This window comes from Ptychodera flava, chromosome 2, assembly GCF_041260155.1.
Source record: "Ptychodera flava strain L36383 chromosome 2, AS_Pfla_20210202, whole genome shotgun sequence".
In the NCBI taxonomy this organism is placed as follows: domain Eukaryota; kingdom Metazoa; phylum Hemichordata; class Enteropneusta; family Ptychoderidae; genus Ptychodera; species Ptychodera flava.
In genome coordinates, this window is record NC_091929.1 from 34935755 (window position 1) to 34949012 (window position 13258).

The 13258-nt window shown below is 37.5% G+C and overlaps 1 protein-coding gene across 1 annotated transcript in view; it reads right to left on the reverse strand.

Moving 5' to 3' along the window:
- Positions 1 to 997: 997 nt before the first annotated feature.
- The window catches only part of LOC139149908 (uncharacterized), a 14054-nt gene continuing 1793 nt past the window's right edge, over positions 998 to 13258 (reverse strand). Inside the window, exons 2-5 of the mRNA XM_070721957.1 lie at positions 6518 to 6574; positions 5693 to 5788; positions 4840 to 4956; positions 998 to 2964 (exon numbers count right to left, since the gene is read on the reverse strand). Of these exons, the coding sequence (XP_070578058.1) occupies positions 2857 to 2964; positions 4840 to 4956; positions 5693 to 5788; positions 6518 to 6574 (378 nt within the window). The 3' untranslated portion in view covers positions 998 to 2856. The remainder of the gene's footprint in view (positions 2965 to 4839; positions 4957 to 5692; positions 5789 to 6517; positions 6575 to 13258) is intronic.

Sequence of the window (13258 nt, forward strand, 5' to 3'; positions counted from 1 at the left end):
TTAATGTGACCAGTTATGTAAGAATTATATGAATCTCGACACGTTTTTCATTTATCATATACCCTGCTCTTCCATTATCAACGGCAGCTGATGCAGGCCAGGAAAGCGAATTTAAGCCATTGCGTTGTCTTTAATAGGATTAGCGCCCTCTACTGTAGATTTGGAACGAGGTAGAATCTGCTGCACCGATGACGTACATGTATTTGGGCTAAAATCCAATTGGTTTTATCAACCTTTTGTTTGAAGTTCAACTTTTATCTTTCCATGGCCTTTCTTCTTATATATTTTGTAAACTTCCCATATCGGGAAAACATGACCTCCGACAATATTGAGAATGTGAATGATATTAAATATACATATCGCCCACGCTCGCTTGGTCGGTTACAATATTTCTGGACTACTGACTATGATTAGAAGTTATATGCTCATGTGACACAACCTTAACCTGTAAGTATAATACTGACAGGCGTCACTGCTCCCTGCTTCAATTATATAAAATTTAGTCATCTGAGTTACGAAATCGCAATTGCTCAATTGTACCTGTTAAAATAGGCTTCCGCTGGTACGTTGGTTATCAATGAGAGGCAGGAGATGTATCTCCATCTTTAAAAATACTTGTGGCAATGCAAAAAACTGTCATTATATAACTGTCCAGCTCTTTTCCTTGATATGAAGGTTATGGCTACTTAATTACAGAATGCGGTCGAATTTTACTCCGTTGCGCTCTCAGAAGTTAGGGATACAGGGAAGATAGGATTGTCATTTGCTTCCATTTAATATTTTGGCCGATGCACTTTAAAGTAAGCAACTAATTCCAGTTGTATAACTTGTCATTGCTGTATCTTCTTATATACAGTCAAGATTTCTGTGATGGGAAAACGAATAAGAGCAACAACACCTCCAATCACTTACTTTTGAGCCATGCAAATTTAGAATTAAGGAACATTACTGGCCTAGGATAAAGTTCACATAAACTTACAATTTTTTAATTTATTTTGCACCTTTATGTAATCCCATTCAATATCTTTCTGCAGAGTGAGTGAACGGAAACGTCCACATGTTTGCTCAAAGGACAGGCTGTTGGTTGAATTTCGATATATTATGATTTTAAGTCCCGTTGGGACCAAGTGCACATTATGATTAAGAATTACTGATGTGAATGTGATTAAAATTTCTTACAGCAGCATGCCATCCCTTTCCAATAAGCAAATGGTGATTCAACACGATTTTCTCAACACATTAATCTTACGCAGCTCCATCACATGATCATCAGAATCTGAAACATTTATCATTGATTTTACTTACACTTTATTTTAGTATTCAAACGGTTTACAACAATGAATGACAGTGCTGTAGTAAAAGTTACAATATTTGCTACATTGGTAATTAAGCAATCAGGCAGTTACCAAAGATCTCTAAATGCAAACAAAGATTTCCTGCTTATATAAAAAATTACATTTTCGTATATGGCACCCCTAGGTTTGCATCTTACTGTAGTTTTCTGCCTAATTTTGACGATATTGCAAATATTAATCCAGGCTGGCGGACACTTAAAGTCTCGGTTATATACTTTGTTTAAAAATTCAGTAAAATATTGCCTGATGTTGCAATACTTTTAAAGCGATCATACCAAGTACAGTATTATCGTTGCGCACATTGGACTGTGCAACAACGTGATGATCACTCAATACCAATTTCAGGGAATATTGATGCTCAGAAGTCTATCACATTCGCATTCACACAGATTAGCAATTATTTTGACTTATCGGACACTTTTAAGGAATATCTGTTATTTTCAAGATGATCTTTCAAGGTTATGCACTTATTATGACTATGTAAGAAATAATAAAATGAGATAAATGCAAAAATACTCTGATTGATGACAAGTGACTAACTTTACATGGCAGTCCAGTTCATCATACTTACGACAGACATCGTGTCACAGTTTATTTTTTCGGAGACTATATGTCTATGTGGTGTGGGGGGAATATCGAGAATTCTTATATAAAAGTAAATTGGTGGCTACAATCCTATGATTGGAAACACTGTACGGCAAAAATGCCACATTCACCCTCACACCTAGATCAATGTCCTATAACATGTAAGATCAAAGTCCTATAACATGTAAAATATTAAAGGCACTGTGACCAAGCTTGGCACAGACTTGTCAATTCATGATTACATTATATAAGTTAGTAAAGGACCGGTCTCAGAAAAACTAACCACACGAACGAGATATATGCGTAACGACTCGAATATTTGAAAAACGACAGAAAATTTCGAAAGGATATCTCAGAGATCAATCACAGCAGATGTTTCACAGTTATGTGAATTCTACGCATTGGCATCATTTAACAATAGGCCTGCCTTTTCATCATCAACAACATACTCCGGTGGCGGTGAGGAAGATACTCGGTCGTAATTATTTGAAGCAGCGCCCTCTACAGCAGCGATGTTAGGTGATGGATGCTGCTGTCCAGGAGGCAACTCCCGTTGGCCTTGCTGTTGTTGCAGTTGTTCTGGTGGCTGCTGCGGTGTTCGAGCCTGTGACTCAGGTATCTGCAGATTTTGCCGAGGCCATGCTTGCTGTGGTGATGGCGCTGTTGGTAATGGCTGCTGTATTGATCCCGTTTGCCGAGACTGTGGGCGTTGTTTCGTAATAGTTCGGAGGTTGAACCCATTGCTGTAAAGTTGGATGTTGCTGTTGTGTCATCATTGGATGTTGCAGAGGCTGGTCATGAAATGACATCATTGGTGCTTGATAAGTTGTTGCCGGCACTCCATACAGGTGACCATTGTGCAAATCCAAATTATATGGATGGATCGGGGTGAGAACCGCATAAGTAAGTTGTTGAGTCATTCTGTTGCCATCTGACGATGCACTAGGGTGACTTCCAATCGTATGCTGTTATTCGATGTTCCATCTCCGAGAGTTTGTATTTGCAAGGGAACACCGTACATGACCTGAAATGATAGACAATCAATATATAAATGTTTATTGCAACAAATTATAGAAACAAGCGTTAATCTCTCTCTCTCTCCTCTCCCTCCCCCCCTCTCTCTCTCTCTCTCTCTCTCTCTCTCTCTCTCTCTCTCTCTCTCTCTCTCTCTCTCTCTCTCTCTCTCTCTCTCTCTCTCTCTCTCTCTCTCTCTCTCTCTCTCTCTCTCTCTCTCTCTCTCTCTCTCTCGTTCGGGGTATGACCATAATAAGAGAAGAACTCGTTTTACTCTTAGCTATCTCAATAAGTGTCTCTCTCCTTATGTATTCCGTGCCAAATGGTATTAGGATTAAGTAAAACTCAATTGGACACGACTGCAAAAATGTGCTGCGCATTGAAATTTTTAAATGTTACTATTTGGAATAATTGGAGTTTTTAACCTGCGGAATTGATTCTCTGTCTCCGAAAGGAAGTCACTCGACTGGAAGCATTTCACTCACCTAGATTTTAGTAAAGGCCTTGACAGTATTGAACTGAGGGGGGGGGGGTTCGACGTCTGTGCTTTTCAAAAACCTATTTTAATAATTGAGGAGGCAGTAAAAGAAACTGATTCTTTACTTTCTTGCCAGTTAGCTCATTTTAATGTGTCATTTTGACTGTTTTCACTTTGTATTTCAGATACCATTAGTGCATGAAGAGGTGAGACTTATTTGAAGGTGAATATATTGGTATAAGCAAGTAATTTGAATAGACATGTTGATGATTCTATGTACGTTTGAAATTATTCTATCATAAATATGTCTTTTACTTTCAAATTTAAAAATGTATGCACTGTAGAAATTGTTTACGTGGGATATTTGTGTGTACAGGTACAGTAAAATAGTAAACACGATTGGAACTAATTTGGGATAATTTGATCTTCGTATTATTCAAATTCTCAAAAATCTTAGGTGACCTACAGCTTAATGTCCCAATATTACAAATTACTCATAAAACAAGTGTGTATGTAACAGTAAGAGAAAAGCAGACTGGCTTACATTTGCAGATTTTAAGGACATTGCTTCACCATCCAATTATCCGAAATTAGTTCCAATCGTGTTAGTACAGTGTTCTATCTCTACATTTGTTGCAGATATTTCATGATTCCTTCTGCACATGAAATTACTTGCTTCTGTGCAATTATATTTTGAGCACAGCGACAATATCAAGGGTCTTTTTCTTTATCAACCCACAAAATTTCAGATCCCCAACCCGATTTATGCACAACATTAAATGTCCTGAGGCTAAACTTGCATGAAAATTAGTGACCCTTCCAAACCGCACACTGTGTTAAGTCTGTCCACGAAGAAGCTGTCTAACAAAAACAAGAGGGTAAACACATATACATACATGCTTGCATGCCTGCATGCATGTATGCATATATACATACATGGATGATTGAATGAATGCATGCATGCATACATGAGTGCGTAACGTACTTACGTACGTATGTACGTACGTACATACATACTACATACATACATACATGCATGCATGCATGCATGCATGCATACATACATACATACATACATACATACATACATACATACATACATACATACATACATACATACATACATACATACATACATACATACATACAAACATACATACATACATACATACATACATACATACATACATACATACATACATACATACATACATACATACATACATACATACATACATACATACATACATACATACATACATACATACATACATACATACATACATACATACATACATACATACATACATACATACATACATACTACATACATACATACATACATACATACATACATACATACATACATACATACATACGCACACTTTTTTTATGATATATACTTACGTTCTTTGATCCACAGTAGCAGACAGCTCTGCAACACAATACAGAGGCGATGATACCGACCGCAGTTTCGATAGCTGCTATTACCAAGAGGAGCATATCAACCGCAAATTGAGGAAGCTGGGTAACCAAAACAGCAGACACTGAATTAATATTTATACTGCTATCGTTTTGCTGCCAGCAAGTTGGAATTCATTTCAGGGAGTGATATTCAAACTCTCAATTTTCACAACGCTTTGCTTGCCTGCTACTTGCAAGTGCTCACCATGAAGTGCTGAGTACTAAACGTCTTGTATTTGCAGAATCGAAAATTCGATTCCCCTCAAAAGAGTTAACCCAAGGTAGAAGCCATTTTGAATTTAAAATATCGGCAACTTTTAGGAACCTTGCTTTACCAGTATCAAAAGTTAAAATGTTCTGTTTTATTCCTGATTTTTAAGAAAAATGTCCTATCTTTCCGTCAGGGAAATTCGAACAAAGTTTAATTCTTTCAGTTGCGAGGCGCGTGCTGCCTTTATTAGTCATAGGATGAAATATTAGGGTACGCGTAAGGATGACATTCCGAACTTTTTATTTTCAACAATGCTGTAGCACATCAAGAAAAAGACATGTTAATTTTTCACAAACTATAGACAAACTTAATGTATGTTCCATGTAACGTTTAACGTCTTGTGTCTTGTGCATGGCTTGTTAATGGTTGCGAAACAAAACCACTTAAGCGTTCTTGAACGTTGCTCTATTAACCTGATTTATCATCGAGGTATGCAATAATATGTACGTACACACACGGTAACGTTATATGAATTGGGAAAGGTTGATATAATTAAGTAATAGGCCAGAGAATCCAATCACCTACATAATATTCATTTGTAATTGCCAATATACTAATGACACCAAGAATGGGTAGAGCCAACGACGCCGATATTATTGATAGAATCATAAATGCTATAATCTGCGAACAAAATAAAAAAAGCACGTAAACTTCATTGGAAATATACTGAAAATAAACTTTGTCAATAATATGAAAGACAGTTCATCAATAATGCAGAAACATTACATGAATAAGCTTATCATAACGCAAAAAGATGTAAAGGCCAACAACTGCCTGATATGTCTGTTAACTATCCCATGTTAGTATGTTGTAAGCACAATACAGTTTTGAAAACTCAAATTACAGACACTCCGTATTTCCTTAATTGAATAGTCATTCTGGAAAAAAAACATACTGGAGGGTTGCTCTTGGTTTTCAGGTATGACAGTCTGCTAATGTGTGCAGGAACATGTAAAGCTATTGGAACGCTTTTCTGATCTATAACTTGTGAGGGTCCTAGTTTTTCGAATATCAAACATTTTATATTTCCTAATAGAGTTAACACAGTAATGGCGGCAATTTTGAATTTGAAATATCGGTAAATCTTTTACGTATATTTTTTTTTCTAGAACCAAACTTTGCACCGTCAGACCCCTCCCATTTTTTCTTCTTGATTTTAAAATATAATTTTTGAAGAATCATCGATGAAAGTTTAAACAAAAGTTTAAGTCTTTCACTTACGAGATACATACTAGCTTGATGATTTTCAAATTATTAAATTTAAGGCATAAAACAGAAGAATACTTATGACAAAGTCGTTTCTTTGAGAATATTGTCGCAAGGATGATATCAGCCAAAGGAATCCCTTACCATCGCTCTGGTCTTTTTGCATACAGATACTAGTCCAATAGAGCCAGATGCTGAAAACTGGAATTAAAGTTACATACAGCATTTGAACATGTCTTTATCGATTACAAGCAACCTTGGATAGAAAGAACTGAATTGGTTACCTAAATGTTACATGAATGTCAAAAGGATTGTTATTGTAGCTCAGACATTTTCGTCGTTGTCCATTTTCTTTCGTATAACTCTACAATTTCTAAGGTTCAGGAACTATTTACTGCGGAATGAATAAACGCACAACAATTTTCAGTATTTTGCTCGAGTACCCTGGTTGTGACCTTTTAGTTAGACAACGCATCGAACTCATACTATGTTATATTTCAGTCATGGGATAATCCAGCTAGTTCCTTCAATTTTAAGAGTCCTAAAGTCAGTTTTTGATGTCTCAAGATCGAATGACTTAACACTTTGGTGTAAGTAAAGTTCGACTGTATCTGCCCCTGGTTTAATATAGGAATAATTGAATGTTTTCTTTTATTAGCATTTCTTACTTCTTATACAGAAAACAATTTTCATTATGTGCATCTCGAGGGTTGCAATAGAAAACGCTATACTTACTAAAATGCCACACCATATACCAGTGCCTAGGACAGCAAATGAACATAAAATAAAAATTGAAATGATCCCGAGAATGACAGCCAATCCTCCAAGAACGATTTGACAGATACTTAACGCGGTGATGGCATGTATTGGGAAGCCTTGCCTCGCCACATTGGTAGAAGATGACCATTGCTGTACGGGTGCCGTTGTATTACTCGCTGTAGGGGATAGTTTTGTTGCGGATACTGCTGCATCTCGATACAAAGCTGAAATGAAAATACAATGTTCTTGCGAATTAAGAAATATTTAAAACTCTAAAACCTGACGATTCATCATCACGTGATATGGTAGACATGAGTAATAATATTACTCATTGGCTTTTCAGAAGTGACTTATTTCCAAACGAGGTCACGAGAAATGGTTCTACTGTCGAAATTTTCGATGACGATATGACGAAAGCATTCGTTATCACTACTGGACAGGTTAGTTTCACAAAGGAACAAAGCCAAACACTTGACTTTTGAACTTTATCACAAACTCTTCCCCTTTGGTAACCCTAAGCACCCCTATCTTGACTGTTGCTACGCATGATATTAAATCCTTGATTTTCTGTTAGAATTAGCAGATATTCTGTGCACATTTTCGGTATAGGCCTATAACATTTCTCTCATCGCTGATTTGTATTGCCGCAGCGTAGAATAAATGACTTCTTCGACTGAAGATAAAGCTCTTCACTGATGTGATAATAAATCAAGTACGAAGTACTTATCAGCTGAAAATTAAATAAATGTAATAATATCGTCAACCCCTTCCCGTTTTTGACCCTATCAATACGCTATTCAAATAGTCGTTTTGCTTGCATATGTCTTCCCTATGTACATTCTAGTGACTTCACATATCTATCTACTACTTCAAATTTTCATGGATCGCAATATTATTTCGGCCTCATAGTACAACGCATGGGCTCATTGTAGTCTGGTTCTGTTGTTAACCCCATAGATAATGACTGCTTCATTACCTGCTACTTTACCATGCAAAAGAGCTTGACCCTGCTTCTTCATTGCCGGAATATTACAGTGTGACCACAGCGAACTTTTCATTTTCCACATTTCTCCGTTTGATCAAAATGATGTGCGAATTATTTGCCTCGCTTTAGTGTCAACATCACATTTCATACAATAATCTCATTACCAGTCTTTGTTTAAACCTACCTGCTAAGTCCTGACACTGAGCTGTCAAGTTACTCGCCCACCATCACATGTGAATTCAATGGTGGCAGGGGTACCTATCTTCATTGATATTTTTACATGCCAGGTAGAGCACTTATGTTGTTGGTTTTTATTCTGTACTACATAAAGTAAACAAAACGACGATGTTGGTTTTGACAGTCTCATAAAAAATAGCTGTCTTTTCCATTAGTCAAGATGGCAAATTTTCTTTATCACCAGTGAGATTTCTCTGGCGCCCTAAACGTTTTACAAACGAAACTTAAATTAATTAAATTAAGATGTTAACGTACCGTGCCTTAAAACAAGCAAATTAAGATGTTAACGTACCGTACCTTAAAACAACCACGTCTGTGAAAGACTTGACAGACTTTACTTGTTTCAAAGGATAAGGGACGCTGCCTTCATTAGTTGCTGTGCTTTTTATGTATGACGAGCATTTAAAGGAGAGCATGCGCAGTACTAATTTCCCCCAAGGCATATGCGCCCTAACGCACCCAAGAATACCGCCTCTAGCGTAAAATTATGCTTCCTCTTGACGACATGTAAGCTTATATTGCTTCGGCTATTTTACTGAACGGCTGTAGACAGTAATTAAATGGTATGGCTTTTTTTTCTGCAATTTTATGAGCACGTCTATACTATAGGAACGTCAGAAGCAGGAAGGCGAGACATTTTCGCTAGAAGAATACGTGGCAATGTTATAATACGCCTTACAGTATGATTGTTATCATTTAAATCGGAAGTAGCATGCATATTTTCAACCGCTGAGACTATGGTCATCAAAATGAGTCACCGAGACTATTGTTCTCACGCCCTTTGTATCCACTGTCAATGACGACAGGGATTAGCGAAAGTCTTAATTCCACGTCAACCACTGTCGAAATGAGATAACGAAAAATACAAGCGGCAAAAATTTGGTTCTTGTGGTTGTCGCCCATGCTTCATATGTATCTACACACGTACAGAGGAACCTGCGTAGTAAATATATTTTTAGCAATTGACATATTGCCTCACGTCCTCTCAAAAGGGTAATTTCTCACGGAAATATATGGGCCACAAAAAGTGAAGTCATTATTTCATTTTTGCACTTAATCAACTGACTTCGCATTAGTATTTGCCGGGTAAAATATTTTTTCATTATTGTTTCGAGAGTTTCCATGACACAATGTTCAGCTTAGGTGGCGATACCCAAAATTAGATTCGACTTGCAGCCTTTCATTGACATTTTGTACGAAAAATACCACCGTTTTGTTGTCAAGGTAATGATGCTTGTTTGACAACCATTAATAAAACGATACAATATATCTGTCGTGTGTGTTGTTCAAGACGGCAAATTTTCTTTATCTGTAGTTCGATAGTTCTTAAATAAATAAATCTTTTTACTATAACCCAAACGGGATTCGAACCCCAACACACTTCACGGCAACATCGCCTAGCTGCTAGGCCTCACACAAAACCAGTCGGCTACCGTTTCCAACCCAAAAGAGTTGGTCACAGCAACCGACTTAGATGTTACAATCCTGTGCACGACCGAGCAACACAGTGTGCATGGAGCAGACGACACACAGACACAGTACAAACACACACATATAGTAATCGGAAAAGCACGAAGCTTTTTACTGAGCTATCAGACAGACTCGGGGACAAGTAAATATCCACCAGCAGAAACTGTCCACTCAGGTTAAAGAAATAATTTTTTTACTATAACCCAAACGGGATTCGAACCCCCACACACTTCACGGCAACATCGCCTAGCTGCTAGGCCTCACACAAAACCAGTCGGCCACCGTTTCTAACCCAAAAGAGTTGGTCACGGCAACCGACTTAGATGTTACAATCCTGTGCACGACCGAGCAACACAGTGTGCATGGAGCAGACGACACACAGACACAGTACAAACACACACATATAGTAATCGGAAAAGCAGGAAGCTTTTACTGAGCTATCAGACAGACTCGGGGACAAGTAAATATCCACCAGCAGAAACTGTCCACTCAGGTTAAAGAAATAATTTTTTTACTATAACCCAAACGGGATTCGAACCCCCACACACTTCACGGCAACATCGCCTAGCTGCTAGGCCTCACACAAAACCAGTCGGCCACCGTTTCCAACCCAAAAGAGTTGGTCACGGTAACCGACTTAGATGTTACAATCCTGTGCACGACCGAGCAACACAGTGTGCATGGAGCAGACGACACACAGACACAGTACAAACACACACATATAGTAATCGGAAAAGCACGAAGCTTTTACTGAGCTATCAGACAGACTCGGGGACAAGTAAATATCCACCAGCAGAAACTGTCCACTCAGGTTAAAGAAATAATTTTTTTTACTATAACCCAAACAGGATTCGAACCCCCACACACTTCACGGCAACATCGCCTAGCTGCTAGGCCTCACACAAAACCAGTCGGCCACCGTTTCCAACCCAAAAGAGTTGGTCACGGCAACCGACTTAGATGTTACAATCCTGTGCACGACCGAGCAACACAGTGTGCATGGAGCAGACGACACACAGACACAGTACAAACACACACATATAGTAATCGGAAAAGCATTATGAAACGTTTATGTTATACAAACGAAAGTTATGGCTATCTATGAACTGAACCTTTTAGAAGTTGATGTACCGTATCTTAAAACAACCATGTTTTGAAAGACTTGACAGACGAACTTTCTTGTCTCATGGTTAACATTTATATGTATTCTAATTACCAATGGAATATATAAATATTAGTTTTTTGTAACAAAGAATAGGGAACGCTGCCTCTATAAGTTGCTGTGCTATTTTCGTATGTGTGATACAGCCGAGGCCTCACGAAGAACACAACTTCGCCCAAAGCATACGTGCCTAGGACTACAGCAACGAGCGTTACAGAATGCGTCCTTTGGACAACGGTTGCATTGCTTCAGGTATTTTTGCTGAATTGGCATTGGCATAAAAAGTAAGAATTACCATGTTAACGTTTCGGGGGGAAATGCTATAAGTCACATCTTTAAGGTTTAACTGCAATTTTCGCTGGTGAGTCTCTGCTATTTGAACGTCACAAGCAGGAACGCGAGAGATTTTCCCTAAGAAAATGCGTTGCAAGAACTAACATACACCTTATAGTCCAATTTATATCATTGAAATTTTCATTAATAAACTGTTTGGGGGAAGTCCATATAAACGTCACCGTTTTCTTTTGCCTAACATATTGAAGTCAACTTTCAAATTTTACTTCGCGACGTTTAACGATTATATATTTGATGACAGTACACCTACCTTTTCTGACATAACAAGGTCAAGTTCTGTATGCGAACAATATTTATATTTCTTTATTCTTTGGTTCAAAAAGTAGGTTAATGAATACTTCTCATAATTTACTCAATACATCTTATCTACTATACGATACGATTTCATGATATTGATATATCGCTGACCGGAAACAACAATGCTGATCTACCAATCAGAAACCTTAGCTTTCCAGAGAAGGGCAATTGAAATGTGGCGTAACTGATAAAATGTGTTTGTTCGAAAGATTATATATAGATTAGAAACCAATATAATTCTAAGTCCCTTATGAATGCATTACTACTGGCGTGAAAATGATTGGATTCCTTACAGCTATGTGCCCTATCTTTCCCATAGCCATTATACTACTTATATTCGATTTTCTGTACGCTGTAATCTAATGCAGCTAAATTACGTAAAAGTCAGAATGTTTACAGTTGCTTTTACACTGTATTTTATTCTGCAGTTGTATTCAATAAGTACAAAACAGCAATATACATAAACGTCAGTTAGAGCAGTCAAAGTATAGTTAGATTGTTACCATGGATCGCATACCAATACCAACATGTACACAAACCTATAGTGCAATATCAACTTGCTTTCAGCTCATTTGCATAAGGAATGACAACTTTTCGTACATACATGTTTTAGCAGACCACTGTATCATTTACAATAGTTTTATGCCTCTGCGGACAACGTAAGTCTCAGTTATATACCTTGGTTGAAAATCGGGCACAAAATATTGCCTATTGTTGCACCAGATACAGGAAACTCTTAACAACTACAGTTCTATCATTGGGCATATCGGATAATAAAGTTACGTTTACTAGATACAAGTTTCAGAAGCTTGTGCTACAATGAAGACAATGACGTTGGCATTCACAAAGATAAGAAACTATATGACTTAAAAACTTTTTCTGAATATTTGTTGCTTTGTCGATGCTCTTAAAAAGGGTTAACATGCGTGTTATGAATAATAAAAGCGATAAATCAAATCAAGGCGATAAATGCAAAAACAATTGCATTTGATTACGCGGTCACTACTCTCTCATGGTAGTCTAACTCATCGGGAATGTAATATGCATATGGCAGAAGTAATTTGCATATGGCAGACATCATGTCCCAGCATCTTTTTGGTAGACCACTATGTTTTTATGTTGTGTAGATTTGCAGCGAACTCTTCCGGTATAAAATTTATGTCGACTAGCTGGAGTTTACAATCCAATGATTGCACATTTTGCAGTGTTTGTCCTTCAACCAAAACCATATGAAGCTTTGTTAATAACGGTATTGTGACCAAACTCCGAACAGATTTCTCGACTTATGAAAAAAATTACATAGTGTAGTAGTAAACGGCAGGTCTATAAAAAATTAACAACACGAACGACACATAAGCATTTTCATTCTTTATATATTATTTAATAATATTTAATAATACTTTAATAATAGGGTGTCCTTTCATCATTAACGCCATACTCTGATGAAGGTGCCGAAGGTAATTGGTCATATAAACTTCAAGTTGAGCCCTGTACCGCACCTAAATTAGGTGATTGATGTTGCGGAGCAGAAGGCAACACCTGCTGGCCTTGCTGTTGTTTCAGTCGTCGTACTGCAGTCTTTGAGACTATGACTCAGGTAGCTGCAGCTGTTGCCTTAGCC